Source organism: Rhodamnia argentea, chromosome 7 (assembly GCF_020921035.1).
Source record: "Rhodamnia argentea isolate NSW1041297 chromosome 7, ASM2092103v1, whole genome shotgun sequence".
NCBI lineage: Eukaryota > Viridiplantae > Streptophyta > Magnoliopsida > Myrtales > Myrtaceae > Rhodamnia > Rhodamnia argentea.
Window position 1 is genome coordinate 5,481,915 of NC_063156.1, and position 14,578 is coordinate 5,496,492.

Sequence of the window (14,578 nt, forward strand, 5' to 3'; positions counted from 1 at the left end):
ATGATCTTGACGAAATCTTTGTTGCTCCGGCAGTGAAAAACACACCGTGAAATGGACCGAACTTTCTTTTAACCCGTTGGCACGATCATTTACGAGATGGACATTATTTGCTCCCATCTTTAGCTAAATGCTAATGAGAATTCTATCTACGTTTGCAGCGGGAGAGAAATGTGATCTTTTCATTTGCATGCCGTTTTTCCTTTTCTGTTTTCATCATAAAGAAGTCTCCAGGCATGCCTAAGTGTATTGTAGATTTTGGCATGTGAATACCATGTGTATGCACACGTAGTTGCCAATTGATGGGTTCTTTGATTTCGTTTGGGATATCTTGGGGCTTGGTTTCGATTTCGTTATTTTCGTGAATACACGCAAATCGTTCCATCCACATGTCTTATGTAAGGCTCCACCATAAAGTGATGGGTGTGACTCTTAATGAGGAATAATCACAAAAAAAAAAAAAATCGTAAATTTATTGTGCGGATTTCAATTTGATCTTAAACTTTTCAAGTTAGCCATTTTAGTCATAAACATTTTCACGATTTGCTAATGTAACCTTTCCACCCAATTTTGCTTAGAAATCGCTCGCATAAATGCCGGTTGTTCTTTGTGGCATGACCATCACTAACATCGACAATTTTTGCAATTCTTCTTTTAAAATTTTTCAAATTTTTCCTTTTTTCTTATTTCCCTCCTCCGGTGAGGGCTAGGATCACAGTGGAAAAAAAGAAAGAAAAGAAAAGACTCTAAAAATTCATAAAAAAAAATTAGAAACTTTTTAAAAATTTGAAAAAGTCATCAACATCGGAATCGGTTGTGCCGCAAAGGACGATCGACGCCTAAGTTAGCAATTTCCTACCATAAAATGGCCGGTAGGACTATATTGGCAAATCATCAAAAAATTTATGACTAAATTGATCAAATTAAAAAGTTTATGATTGAATTAGCCATTGCACAAAAGATTTATGGCTTTTTTTTTTTTTTTTGTGGTGATTTTCCCTTCATAATGCTAATATGATTGGGTGAGTTTGTGATTTGGACTATTTGCAGCATCAAAATCGAGTACTTAACCACTTAAACAAGTCGAAGAGAGGGGACGTTTTCACCACCCACGGCCTGAGAATTTGGATCGTAGAAATACATAAATACATGCATGTAGAAGATACCAACGTAAGCTCAGGATACACGACAATCACAATGGGAAAGCTTCAATGACGGACAGCAAGGAAGCCTCCTTCCTCCAAAGTCTTCTTCCATTCCGGTTCGCTTCTCTGTTTATCTCCGGTTTGGGCCATCACGTGGGGACCACCAGCAGTCCGCCAGTCCCGTCTCCTCGAAAAGGCCACTGCCCTCCGATTGCAACACGATGTCGGCTACCATTGCCACGCCATTCCTTTTCTGACAGAGATGTCCATGATGGCGGTGGTGGTGGTGGCGGAGACCGAAATGGATTAATGATCCAGATCTTCGATTTCCAAAGATATAAGCTCCTTTTTAGGGTTCAATTGAAAATATCTACCGCTTACAAAATTATAGCGGCATTGAACTTGTTAAACTTTATTTAACACACTTGTTAGGGAGTGCTAAATAACCATTTTGTTAGGATGCACGTAGAGAAGTCTTACATCGGATAATTAATATGACGTGGAGCAGTTAAATATATCTTAATTGGTCCATAATTCATTGATTTAATCTTTTGAGTAAAGGTGGATACAATTGAATATATTAATGGGCTCGAACTTGAACTCCTTATTGGTAAGCGCCTTCGATGAAAGTATCGAACTTCTTAAGTTAGATACTTGAATTAAGGGCTTAAGGGAGTATACCTAATACTGGAGTTCACACATGAGGTGTATCCAACTTTGGAAGGTGTATCCAACTAAATATAGGACTTGGGTTTCCTCTTAGCTATCTCCTTGAGTGAAAGTATCGGAGTTCACAAGTGAGGGGTAGATTGTTAGGAAGGTGTATTAGAGCTCACATGCGAGGACCTCTTGGAGATCTCCCCAAGTGAAAGTATCGGAGCTCACATGTGAGGGGTAGATTGAGCTCACACGTGAGGGGGAGGGCGTCTCGGCGGTCTATCAGAGCTTACACGTGAGGGAGAGATTGTTAGGAAGGTGTATCCAACTGGATATATAACTTGAGCTCCCTCTTGACAATTTCCGTGAGTTGGAGAGATTGTTAGGATAAGGTGGGTTTAGTTCGGCTTTCCCAAAGGGGTTTTCAGCCCTCAAAGCTCATTGGGAGAATATTGAATCATTTGGTTTAGTTTTATGCCAGCATTTGGCTAAATGCTGGCCTTGGAAAAGCTGAAAGCCAATGTTGGTCTAGGCTTTCACCATTTGGTCATATGCAAAAACACTTTTTTTCATTCCAAAACTATCCTTACCGATTTCCTATTTTTCTGACTTTGTCCCTCTCTGTTGCTATTCATCTTCTTTGTTGATTGAGAAGTGAGATTCGGTGTTAACCGGTTGAGGGACAGCGAGGGCCCGACAAGGATCGATTACCCATGCAAGGATCGGCCGCCTAGGCAACAATGCCTAGGTCGCGCGATGTGACCACCCCGAACCCCCGATCCTCCTTCTTTTGATACCGCTTGAAGTAGCTTGATCTTAAATCTCGGCTCCGACACCTTGATAAGTGTATGTCATTTACCTAAAGAAAAAAATTCAACGAAGAGGGGTGAGAAAAATCTCGGTGAGTCAAACCTCCAACACACCGTCTAAGCTATTCAATGAGGGAAATGAGCAATAGCAAACAGGTAAGTGTCACAAATTCACTTCGGATATGCTTTATATCTACTTCGCATTGCGTCTTGTTACTACATACAATGTGCGACACTATCGACCATGATCATGACTTGTGCAAGTGGAATGTATGTGACATTTCACAATCTGATCAATTCAACATGCAATTTCCAATGTTTGCCTTGTACCGCCTCAAAGGCTAGCTTAGTCACACAACAAGTCCGGCCCAGTCACATAACAGGGCCACCTAGTCACATAGTAAGATCTTTCCATAAATTTCATAGGGGTATATAACTTGGCACAAAGCCCATTTTCACGAACCATATTTGATCCAAATATGTGATATGCAAAATCATACTCCACAATTCCCTTACAAAAAAAAAAAAAAAAATCATACTCCACAATCCATGTAATTGCATGCTACATGTCATGTCATGTCTTGTTTCACTATAACCGATTTTATTACTATATAAGCGAATGGTTGTCTAGCAATTACGGAAACAACTTCCCAAGCATTGCCGTGGTAACTGCTAAGGTATATAGACGCAACGCTGATTATGTATTTAGCGTCCGATCATAAAACTAATATACTTTAAACCTATTTCGACTAATCTTTAGTTTCCCTTACGGTTACGGAAGTCGCAACCTCAAATTTCCATTTTTGCTCCCCACTGCTCAATCCGTTGGCCTCTACACCTCACGGCACAACCTCCTCCTTTGTGCCCTTCTATCACCTCTTCCTTTTCTTTCTTTTTTTCTTTTTGGCCTTTCCTCCTCCCTCAGCCACTTTCAATCAGAACATTCCTCAATCCTTCCCAAACAGAACCATAAATCACTTTTACATGAGCCAATGACGCCAACCCCTCACCTTCCCCTATAGCTCGGCGACGACTCAACTCTGTCTCCACCCAAGGCACCCACGGTTCAACACCCGTGTACAGCAATTCAGGAACACTGGGCCTAAATCAGTAGCCGAGAGGGCTTGCGGTATCGCCAAAATTCGATGCAACTCCTTTGCCCGACCTCCCCTCCTCGTCCTCGCATCGTCTTCCATGCCCATTCACCCGCCCTTACCATTTTTCTGATTGAAACACGGAAAAGTTAAGCTCACAGTCGCTAATGGACATGCAACCAGGTCGCTCACCCTATATCCTCCAGTTACCACCGTCCGGCAACTACCCATTGCCTAACCACGAACTCGGTTCACCATTCTCAGCCCACATTGAGAAGATTAGCTAGCGGGTTAGAGGAGCAACTCACCTCAGTCCTTAACGCAACTCCCCGTGCTTGAATCGTGGCGTGAACGGCTTCATTGGCGACGCAAGGAGGTGGATGTGGTGGAAAATTCTCTATGCGATACCCACGAGGAAGATGAAGTGGAGGGGTGGGCTGCTTCTTGAAGTTTTTTTTTTTTAAGACCTGGCCCACGGTGGCTGGCCAAGAAAAGAAGTACAGGCCGGGCACACTTGGGCCAAGTCCTCTCTAGTGGGCCGAGTTCAACCTCCAGCCACTCAATTGTAGTGCCCGTTAATTGGTTCGGTGAATACTACCAAATTATCCGTCATGTTCCATTGCACGAGTCAGCTTTCTAATCCATTTTGTCCAACTCTTATTTTATTTTGAACCGCAAAACAGGAGCGTTACATGCGACCCAAGTGGCGGCTCTTGATTCGCACGAACCCAAGTGTCGCTCGAGGTTGCGCAATCTCAAGCTGTTGTCGCTTGGATTGCACGAACCTAGGCGATGGCCGCTTGAGGTCGCACGACCTCAGGCGATGCCTAGGTTCGCCCGGCCTTACGCGATGCCCGGGTTCGCTCGGCCTCACGCGGGTGCTTCTGGTTTGCGCGAACTCAGGCGTCGTGCGACCCTTGGCGAGGGCGGCCTAAGGTTGGGCGATGGCCGCCGGCTCTAGATTTGGTTTGCGGCGGGTTGAAACCTTTGCTGGTCCGGCAAAGGTAATTTTTTATAAAAAAAAAGAAAAAGAAAATTGCATTCAAAAATCTTTTGCAAAGTAATTTTTACCAAACACCCGTTTAACCAAAGCTCATTTCAAATGAGTTTTTACCAAACGCAGTTAGCATTTTCTCAAACCCCTTTAGGATGAAGGCTTTTGCATTTTTCCAAAGCCCATTTCAAATGTTGAATCGAACCCACCCATAGGATTTGGGCTCTCTCTTGATGATCTCCTTGAGTGAAAATATCGGACTTCTACTGCATGCTCTCATTTTTTTTCTATAAAATAAAACTTATTCCAAGTTTTTCAAAGTTGCAAAAAGACGATATTGATTTTATATGTCAATCAGTTTGAAAGGTTTCAAAAGTTTGGGAATGAATAAAAAGTCTATAGGTGAAAAATGAGATTACAAAAAGGTAAGGAAGTGATTAAATAGATCAGTTAACCATATGTTATAATTGGGGCATGCTTGATCGCTCGAGCAAGAAATTACAGAGGATAAAAAGTTTTGTCACGTGTCCGGTATTTGTGGAGAAAACGTTCGGCGGTTTCAAACCACCCTGTTACTGTTGATATGGTGTGTGTTATTAACTCACGTCCAATTATAATTTAGCAAGTGTCTGATGACGTGGAATTAATTAAACCCGTGTGTTCCAGCCATGGAAGTCTAATGCCGGAGTTGCAGCACTCGCTCAGCCGTGGAAGCTTTGTTCCCCGGAGCCGCAGAAAAGATTCCTTGGTTTCAAACAGTCACGTCACTACACACACTACTGATGTGGTGCGTACTTTTAACTCGGATCCAATTATAATTTAAGAACGAAAATTGTCAAAAAAGAAAATCTTAAATTTATTATAATTATGTTAATTCAGTCCTAATTTTTTTATAGCCGATTCGATCCTAAATCTTTTACAATTGCATCAATTCGATCTATCCAGCCAATTTTAACTTGCCAGCGTTGAAGTAGACATCGACTGCCCGTCTGGCGACATAATATTTTAATTTTTTTTTATATTTTTTCCTTTTTACTTTTTTCCTTTTCTTTTTTTTTCTTCCCTCTTTTTCTGGTCGCTCAGGTCCGACGATCGGCCCTTGCTCTTGGCGATGCTCGGCGTCCCCCCGCCATGGCAGGGTCCCTCGCCGGCCGTCACTTTTGGCTGATCGCCGAATCTCAACGACCGGCTTGAGAAAGATGAGGAAAGGAAAGAAAAAGGAAAGAGTAAAAAACACATAAAAATCTTAAGATATTAGGTCGCAGGATAGCAGGTGCAAGCTAGCTAGCCAAAATTAGTCGGAAGGACTAAATTGGCACAATAGCAAAGGACTGAATCGGCCAAATAAAATTTACGACTAAATTGGCACAACGATAATAGATTTTGGATTTTTTTCAGTAATTTTCACATTTAACAAGTGTCCAATGATGTTGATTTAATTAAAAACGTGTTCAACCATGGAAGTTTGTTTGTCGGAGTTGCAGCATCTCCCCTCGCCGCGGTCACCAGTGGAGTCGTCGGCGCTGCATCCTAGGCATCTAAGTCTAGCCGCTCCTACATGCGTCGACTACGGTCGTGCACAAGTGGCGTGACGCCGGCCTAAGCGTCGACAAGAGCTATCCTTCCTTGCTCTCCATCCACGTTCTTTAATCTTCCTTCCCCTGTCAGCTCCCCTTTTTTAAATATAGAAGTCCCGCTCCGTAAGGGGCCTCTCTCTGATGATTTTGAAGGAGCGACGTTGGCCTGGGGTGGTTGGCTCAAGCCACCGTCCATGGCCGACCAAAGGCAAAGAATATGACTTTTTCCAGCAGATCTGTGGCCTGGCGAAGACGATGGTTGTAATCTCCAGATTTGCTCTGCGTTTCTTTGTTTGGCTGGAAGAGATGGCTTTTTTCAAGATCTGTGCTCCGGCGAAGAAGATGGCTTTCATCTTTAGATCTACACGCGGTCTACTTTATTACTCCAACTCCTAAGCGCACCTTATCACTGTATGAGTAAAGCTGTTGTGATTTCAAAACAGCCTGTGACGCCCCAGAACGTCACGCGCTACACGTGTCATCTCTATTTATATTTACATGCGGAAGTGTAGTAAAATTTTTCAATTCGCATCATCATCCACGATACGTGTGTACACGAGTTTACTAAATACATATACATCATTTATGTTGTACCGCTTGTCACTTAGTCGTATTTTACAAACATAGTTAGCACATCATATAGTACGAATATAACATAGACCTGGGAGGGGTTAGGGTCACCTATCTCTTCTACTTCACTCCTCCATTGCCAAAAGTCTGGTTGTGTAAACGTCGGTCAACAACTATGGATCGACAACTTCACCCGTCGATAGGCCATCATCTCCGAACCCTGGAGGACCATCAAAACCTCTAATTGGTCCTACTAACTCACCCTCAACGTTAAAATACCAGGCAATATAGAGATAAGGAACCCATTACGTAAGTCCAACGTCAATCCATAAGTAAGAGGTACACTTAGTATACACTATGGTTTGTTCGGGAACAAAAACATCTTCATAGATATATTCTACGTGCACCGCAGCTCCAAACAGAGATCACAACATATCCTCCCTTATAGCAAATGGAATGAAGCCACATGCCCTACCTATAAACCTAGGGGCCACTTGAATTAACCTCATCAGACCATGTACTCTCTGTAATCATTAGTTTAACCCCAAGACATTTATTTCCTTTAACCACGGTTGAGTTTCTTTCATTCTTCACTTATCGAATGGGCAAGAAACTCATAGTATAAAAGGCAGTGAGGTCTCCACTTAATTCACTGCACCTAATAGCTTTCATTCCTTTTCTCCACTCTTTCGCTTTCAATAGAATGAAGGCCACACGCTTGTTATTGAAGTTTCTGTCTTGGTCATTTGATTTTGAATGAGGTATATTTTGATTTCCGATAACTTTCTACCAACGATCTTTGTTGTTTTCGAAATAAAGCATTCGTTAATTTCCCATTTTGTTATTTTGAAGGGAAATAAAGTTTTGAATTGTGTTCAAGTTATCTTCAAGGTAAGTAAAAACTCTAAGCTTTAAGTTAAAATGATCTACTTGATGCTCTGGACTTGGTTGATTGTTGCTGGTTAGCTTAGTTACATTCGAAGGTATACGTGAAAAAAAAAAAAATGAACAGACTTGACAAGAAAAGTTATGAAACCTTTAGGTACATCGGATGACCAAATACTAGGTAAAGTGCTAATTTTCTCATGAATCGCGATCCCGATTGGCTACCAAATTAGCTTCTCAAAAACACCAAAGTAAGGTTAAGATGGTCATTTGCTAAATGAAGCTTAATCTTGCACCACGTGCTGAATGATCCAGTTAGTTCTTTGACCCATTCAGCCATTGGAAGTCAATTTTATCGTCTATTTTCCAAGATTTTCTTCTCTCTTCTTCCATCTGTTCGATCGCGAGGCTGAGTCGTCATGCCTTCTCGAATGCAACTATAAAGTAATGCCGATTCCTGTCTATATTTATAAACACTGATCAGAAGTCTGGTTACCGAGAAATATGGCCTTCCCGTTCGCATCGGCGTTTTTCCTTTTCTTTTTGGTTTTGACTACAGAGAAGATCTTGTTCCTGTTCTCACCAAAACTCAAGGCATCGTTTAGATTTTAAAATCATTTATGTAAGTTAGATTCTACTTGTTTCGTGAAAAATACGAGATTTTCAAAAAAAATATGTTTCAAAAAGTTATTTTTCAGAAAAATGACAATACTTTCCGACAAGTCGATAGAGATATTCTCAATACAACGCTCAATTTTATTACTTTTTTGACACCAATAAAAAGTCGTCATGTCGACTATATTACAATATAAAGCACGTTGAAAAAGCTAAGAAGCATGCCACCGCCAAAAATAGCCTTATGTAGACTACCGCAAACAACATAGATTAGTAACCTGACATATGGAAACGGGCACATACATTAACGGGAGACATAAGCTTTGTCTCCAATCAAAAGCTTGAGTGAATTTGGTTGTTCATATGAATCGTTCATAGATCGATCACACGGAACAAATTTAATCGACTTATTTCATTTTACAGTTACCAAAGCACAATGAACAGGCTTCAATGATGGACAACATGGAAGAGGTTTTGATGATGTTGTAGCGAGGAAACCCTCCCTCCTCCAAGATCTTCTTCCATTCGAGTTCGTCCCTCTCCTTACCGCCCGAGCTATGGGCGATCATGACCAGATCAAACACCAAACCCATCTCGTCGAACATGCCGCCGCCCTCTGGTTTCAGCACAATATCTGCTATGATCACTTTGCCGTTCTCCTTTGGGATAGCTTTTTTGCAATTCCTTAATATCTTGACACAATCTTCGTCGCCCCAATCGCACATGATGTCGCACTGTAAAAAGAACGAAAAAGAGAATTACTGGGGCCGGGAACCTTGGTTTTCTTCAACTGTACTTAATGAGTTTGTCCACTGTGTAATTTTTAGGCTTATGGAGGGTTAACGCCTCCTATGACGTCGCCCTGAAGTAGTTGTGACGCAGAGAGAGAGAGAGAGAGAGAGAGGTGGTGTAGATGGAGATAGTGGACGAGCACGAGCAGGGTTGCTGGCGAAGTGATTTGATGGATTGACAGCTGCTGATGCACATCACTTTTTACCAAATTACCAAAAAAAAAAAAAATCCAATCATTATAATGAGGCCAGTTTTTTTGGTCGAATAATTAAGCTAATTTAATTATAAATATTTTTAATATTTTACCAATTTAGTCATTTCTATTAATTTTGACCGACCATCCTACGTAGCATGACCAACATTAAAGTGAATGATTTTTATAAACTTTCAATATTTTTTCCATTTATATTTTTTTCTCTTCTTTTCTTCTTCCTTTGCTAGTCCTCAGCCCTCTGCGAGGGACACCGGTGGCCACCCGTGGCCGGTCGACAATCGGCGAGGGTTGTGCGCCCCTTGTTGGGATCTCGGGGCGCTAACTTTGCCGGCCTTGGGTGATGGTTGCTCTCGACAGATCCAACGAGGTCACCCCTCACCGGTTTGTCGCCCGCCATCATCGAGGTACAACGACTAGTAGAAGAAAAAGGAAAAGAAAAATAAAGAAAAAAAATAAAAAAGTAAAAAAATTACAAAAATGTCTACATCAACAGTAGTCGTATCACGTAGGACCGTCGGTGTTCACGGTAGTGATTTCCGACCAAAATTAGTCGGAATGATTAAATTAATAAAATGTCGAAAAGTTTAGAACTAAATTGGTCAAATTAAAAGATTAATACCTAATTGATATAAGTGAATTAAGTTTAGAATTTTGATAATTTTCCAAGGCTTACGTAACTAAATCCATTCTACTTGGTCTGGCGAATGCAAATTATATAACCAAAAGATGCACCTTATAAAATGAAAAGATAAGCATCGACTGGAGAAGTTATTATATGATTTACACTGTATATGGATCAATATCATTTAAATTATTTGTTATGGGACGATTTAGATAATATATAAGCGCACACTCTAAACAGTTTTTTTCCCACGTTATGGTATCACCCTAACAGAATTATTACAACTCGGGGATTCCCACCCACGTTAAGACTAATGTGGTTATCACGTTAGTCTTAACATGCATTTTTTATTTGACAAGAAAATTCACCTTCATGAAATCCTACTTCAGCATGCCGTATAGCATCAAACATGTCTCCTCCAACATGAGTAACTCCGTCGTGCGCCGGTACTGTCGTGACAACGTGAGGCAGATCGAAATTAATCCCCTGAATGTGTGGAAACGACTTAATTATCTCGGCCAAGGCCTCGCTGATCCCCCCTCCGACATCGACCAAAGACCCAATGCTCTCGAATCCCTCTTTATACCCGTCAACGGTCTATCCGGGTCAGGTCGACTTGCTGACGTCACAATGACGTCATCTGCCACATGTCCATGCAGACACGTGGGGTACATGAAGAAAGCCACGTGGCACACATGCCATATGCCACGTGGCGCATATGCATGATGCCGCGTGGCGCATGCGTCCGGTCCAAAGGCGGCACGCTAACGTCAGCAATGCTATGCGTCAGATGCATGGCATGTTCATGGGTGGTGGCTCGCCGCCTTGCCTGCACGTGAAATCACGCGCTTGTCGTGGTGCTGTGCATTGCGAGCGTGGGAGTGCATGGGCTGACCTAGTCAGCACATGTGGCGCGTGGTTTACACCCTCTGCCTCCGTCGCAGCTTTAAAACGTGCGTGTGGGCCCGTATAGACTCCCGATGGAGGCACGCCACCCACCGAAACGCTCATATCGAGAAGACGATCCCGAATATACGCGTAAAAACGATTTTCATCGAATAAAACTTCCAAAAAGCAGGCAAAAATCGAAAATTCCAAATCTAGACTATGGGAACTCTGATACTACGTGTAAGTCGTTATAAACCTTAAGATGATAAACCGAAGATCACTATAATTGGAATCTAGAAACATAATAATGATTTAAAGGAAGTTGTGCACCTATTTTGAATCCACCTCTTTTGGTACGAAATAGAGATGATTCAAAGTTTAAGTGCTTACCCTTTATCACCTCAGTGAGATAGCCCCTCAACGACGGCAATCCATTCGCACTCCTTGTGTGAGATTATTAAGAGTTCGTTAAAGCTAGATGATGGACTTGAGTGTTATTTATAAAGTTTCTAGTTAGGCCCTCTCATCACGTGTCGGGCTCAATTCGGTCCGCACAATGTCAGACTCATATTAGACTAGTTAAGAATTCCTATATCTTGCCTTATAAGACTAATCCCGTAAATAGTAAATTAATCCCATAAAACGATAATTATAATCTCAATTAATATAAGCCAATATTAAGAAAACCTTATATAGTAACTTGAAATATATAAACGGGGTACATATATTGACGGGAGACAATAAACTCCGTCTCCGATCGAAAGCTCGAGTGAATTTGGTTGCTTATCTAAATCGTTCATCGATCGATCACACGACTCGCATTTAATTGACTTATTTCATTATAGCGCAATCAAATCACAGTGGAAAGGCTTCAATGATGGACACCAAGGAAGGGGTTTTGATGATGTTGTAGCGAGGAAACCCTCCCTCCTCCAAGATCTTCTTCCATTCGAGTTCGTCCCTCTCCTTACCGCCCGAGCTATGGGCGATCATGACCATATCGAACACCAAACCCATCTCGTCGAACATGCCGCCGCCCTCTGGTTTCAGCACAATCTCTGCTATGATCACTTTGCCGTTCTTTTCCGGGATAGCTTTTCTGCAATTCCTTAATATCTTGACGCAATCTTCGTCGCCCCAGTCGTGCATGATCCACTGTAAAAAGAAAGAAAAAGAGAATTACTGGGGCCGTGAATCTTGGTTTTCTTGAACTGCGCTTAATGAGTTTGTCCATTGTGTAATTTCTAGGCTTATGGAGAGTTGACGCAATTGGCTAAAAACTAATCCGACGTTCCGGAAAAAAGAAAGACAAAATATATATCTCTCCTCGCTCGCTCGCTCGCTCCACACAGAAAGCACCTCGGCCCAAAGCCCACCGAAATCATCATCACTGTCCTAACGCCTCCTATGACGTCGCGCTGAAGTAGTTGTGACGCAGAGAGAGAGAGAGAGAGAGAGAGAGAGAGAGAGAGAGGTGGTGTATACTGTAGATGGAGGTGGTGGACGAGCACGAGCAGGGTTGTTGGCGAAGTGATGGATTGACAGCGGCTGATGCACATCGCTTTTACCAAATCACCAAAAAAAGAAAAAACAATCATTTTAATTAGGATGATTTGTTTGGGTCGAATAATTAAGCTAATTTAATTATAAACATTTTAATATTTTTTCAATTTAGTTATTTCCATTAATTTTGGCGGGATATCGTTGATATGAACACCGACCATCCTACGTGGCATGACCCTCATTAAATTGAATAATTTTTATAAAATTTTATTAATTTTTTTTCTCTTTTTTATATTTATATTTTCATTTTTCTCCTTTTCTTCTTCTTTTGCTAGTCCTCAGGCCTCCGCAAGGGAGACCGGTTGTCATCTGTGGTCGATCGACAATCGGCGAGGGTTGTGCGACCCTTGTCGGGATCTAGCGGGGGCTAACCTTGCCGGGCCTTGGGCGATGGTCACCCTCGACGGATCCAGCGAGGTCCCCCCTTGCCGGTTTGTTGCCGGCCATTGTCGAGGTACGGTGACCAGTGGAGAAAAAAGGAAAAGAAAAATAAAGAAAAAATTATAAAAATATCCACATCAACATCGATCTTGCCCGTTGGTGTTCACCACAGTGATTTCCAATCCAAATTACTGGGAATAACTAAATTAACATATTAATGAAAGGCTTAAGATTAAATTGGCCAAATTAAAATATTTAAGACTCAATTAATATAAGCAAATTCAGTGGACAATTTTTCTGATAATTTTTCGAGGCATGCGTAACTAAACCCGTTCTACTTGGTTTGGCGAATGCAAATTATAGAACCAAAAGATGCACCTTACAAAATGAAAAGATACGCATTGATCGGAGAAGTTATCATATAATTTACACCGTATATGGATTAATATCATTTAAATTCTTTATTATGTGAATTTGGTTATGAATCAAATCAGCGCGCACTCCAAAAAAAAAGAACTCCCCTCTTTATGGTATCGCCCAAATAAAATTATTAGTTTATTGCAACTCCTTGGGGATTCTCACTCTACCATGCATACTTTATTTGACAAGAAAACTTACCTTCATGAAAACTGCATCAGCCTGCGGTACGGTGTCAAACATGTCTCCTCCAACATGAGTAACTCTTTCATGCGCCGGCGCCGTCGCAACAACGTGAGGAAGATCGAAGTTAATCCCCTGAATGTGCGGATATGACTTAATGATTTCGGCCAGGGCCCCTCCTATCCCCCCTCCGACATCGACCAAAGACCCAATGCTCTCGAATCCCTCCTTATACCCTTCCACGATGGCCCTGACCGTGATCTTGCTCGTACACGCCATCCCATCGTTGAACAGGCGGTTGAACTCGGGATTCTCCGATGCGAAGTCCCAAACCTTGCGGCCATGAGCCATCTCGAAAGCGATCCCGCCAGTCCTGACGCAGTCGCCGAGGCAATGCCACGGGGACATCAGCCATGGGTGGTCTTCCATCAGCACCATCGGCGCGAGGCTGAGCTCGGACCCGGGCCCCTGGAGGAGCCATCTCGACGATGGGGTGAGGCTGTAGAGTGTCTCGTGACTCTCAGGGCTGCCGTCGGGTGGGCAACCATTGGCGGAGAAGATGTTCTTGCGGACGAGGAGTCTCATGATGCGCGCCAGGTACGGGGTTCCGGGGGATGCGGAGGGGATGCGGGAGGCTATTTGGGCTAGGGTGACGGGCCGGCCGCCGTAAGAATGGATGATGTCGGGTATTCGGAGCTCGACAGCGCATTTCAGCGCCATCGAGTCGGCGAATGCAAACATGTGCTTCCATACGAGGGCTTGGCCTCTTAGGGTTTCTTCAGTTTCATCAAGCGATTCCATTCTCTCTCTCTCTCAGATTGCTTTGGTTTGGGAGATAGTACGAGGAACAAAGAAAGAGACGAGAGGCGTCGGAATATATGGGGCCAAAGCTAACGGGTTATGTTCAGATATCGATTTGGTGGTTGGTTGACAAGTAGGAAGAGAGAGAATTCTAGAAGCGCCTTCTCACTATTCATGCATGATTTTTCTTTTATCTTGACTCCACTAGGTCTACATATCTAATTTCGCTCTAACTTGATAGTTTTCCAGTTTTAACTCCACACTATATTTGCCGAGTAAATCGAGTTTTGCTCGTTGACTACTCCGGAACAACTTTTTGTTACTAGGTTGAGGCAATTCACTTCTTGAGAAGTTTGAGTTGAGTCCCGGTAATT

At 42.4% G+C, this 14,578-nt stretch overlaps 1 protein-coding gene across 1 annotated transcript; it reads right to left on the reverse strand.

Annotated features, from left to right (window-relative positions):
* Positions 1–11,676: 11,676 nt before the first annotated feature.
* LOC115727154 (xanthohumol 4-O-methyltransferase-like) lies at positions 11,677–14,230 on the reverse strand. Its single transcript, XM_030657321.2, has 2 exons — positions 13,422–14,230; positions 11,677–12,014 (listed from the first exon to the last, which is right to left on the reverse strand). Exons 1-2 carry the CDS (start codon positions 14,202–14,204, stop codon positions 11,715–11,717), a joined length of 1,083 nt encoding a protein of 360 aa, XP_030513181.1. The 5' UTR covers positions 14,205–14,230; the 3' UTR covers positions 11,677–11,714.
* Positions 14,231–14,578: the final 348 nt, after the last annotated feature.

Bases quoted from the DNA above. Each gene is read 5' to 3' on its own strand.
- LOC115727154 (XM_030657321.2), bottom strand. From the start codon at position 14,204: ATGGAATCGCTTGATGAAACTGAAGAAACCCTAAGAGGCCAAGCCCTC. The intron at 12,015-13,421 runs GTAAGTTTTCTT...TTCTTTTTACAG, and splicing joins CTGATGCAGTTTTCATGAAG to TGGATCATGCACGACTGGGG.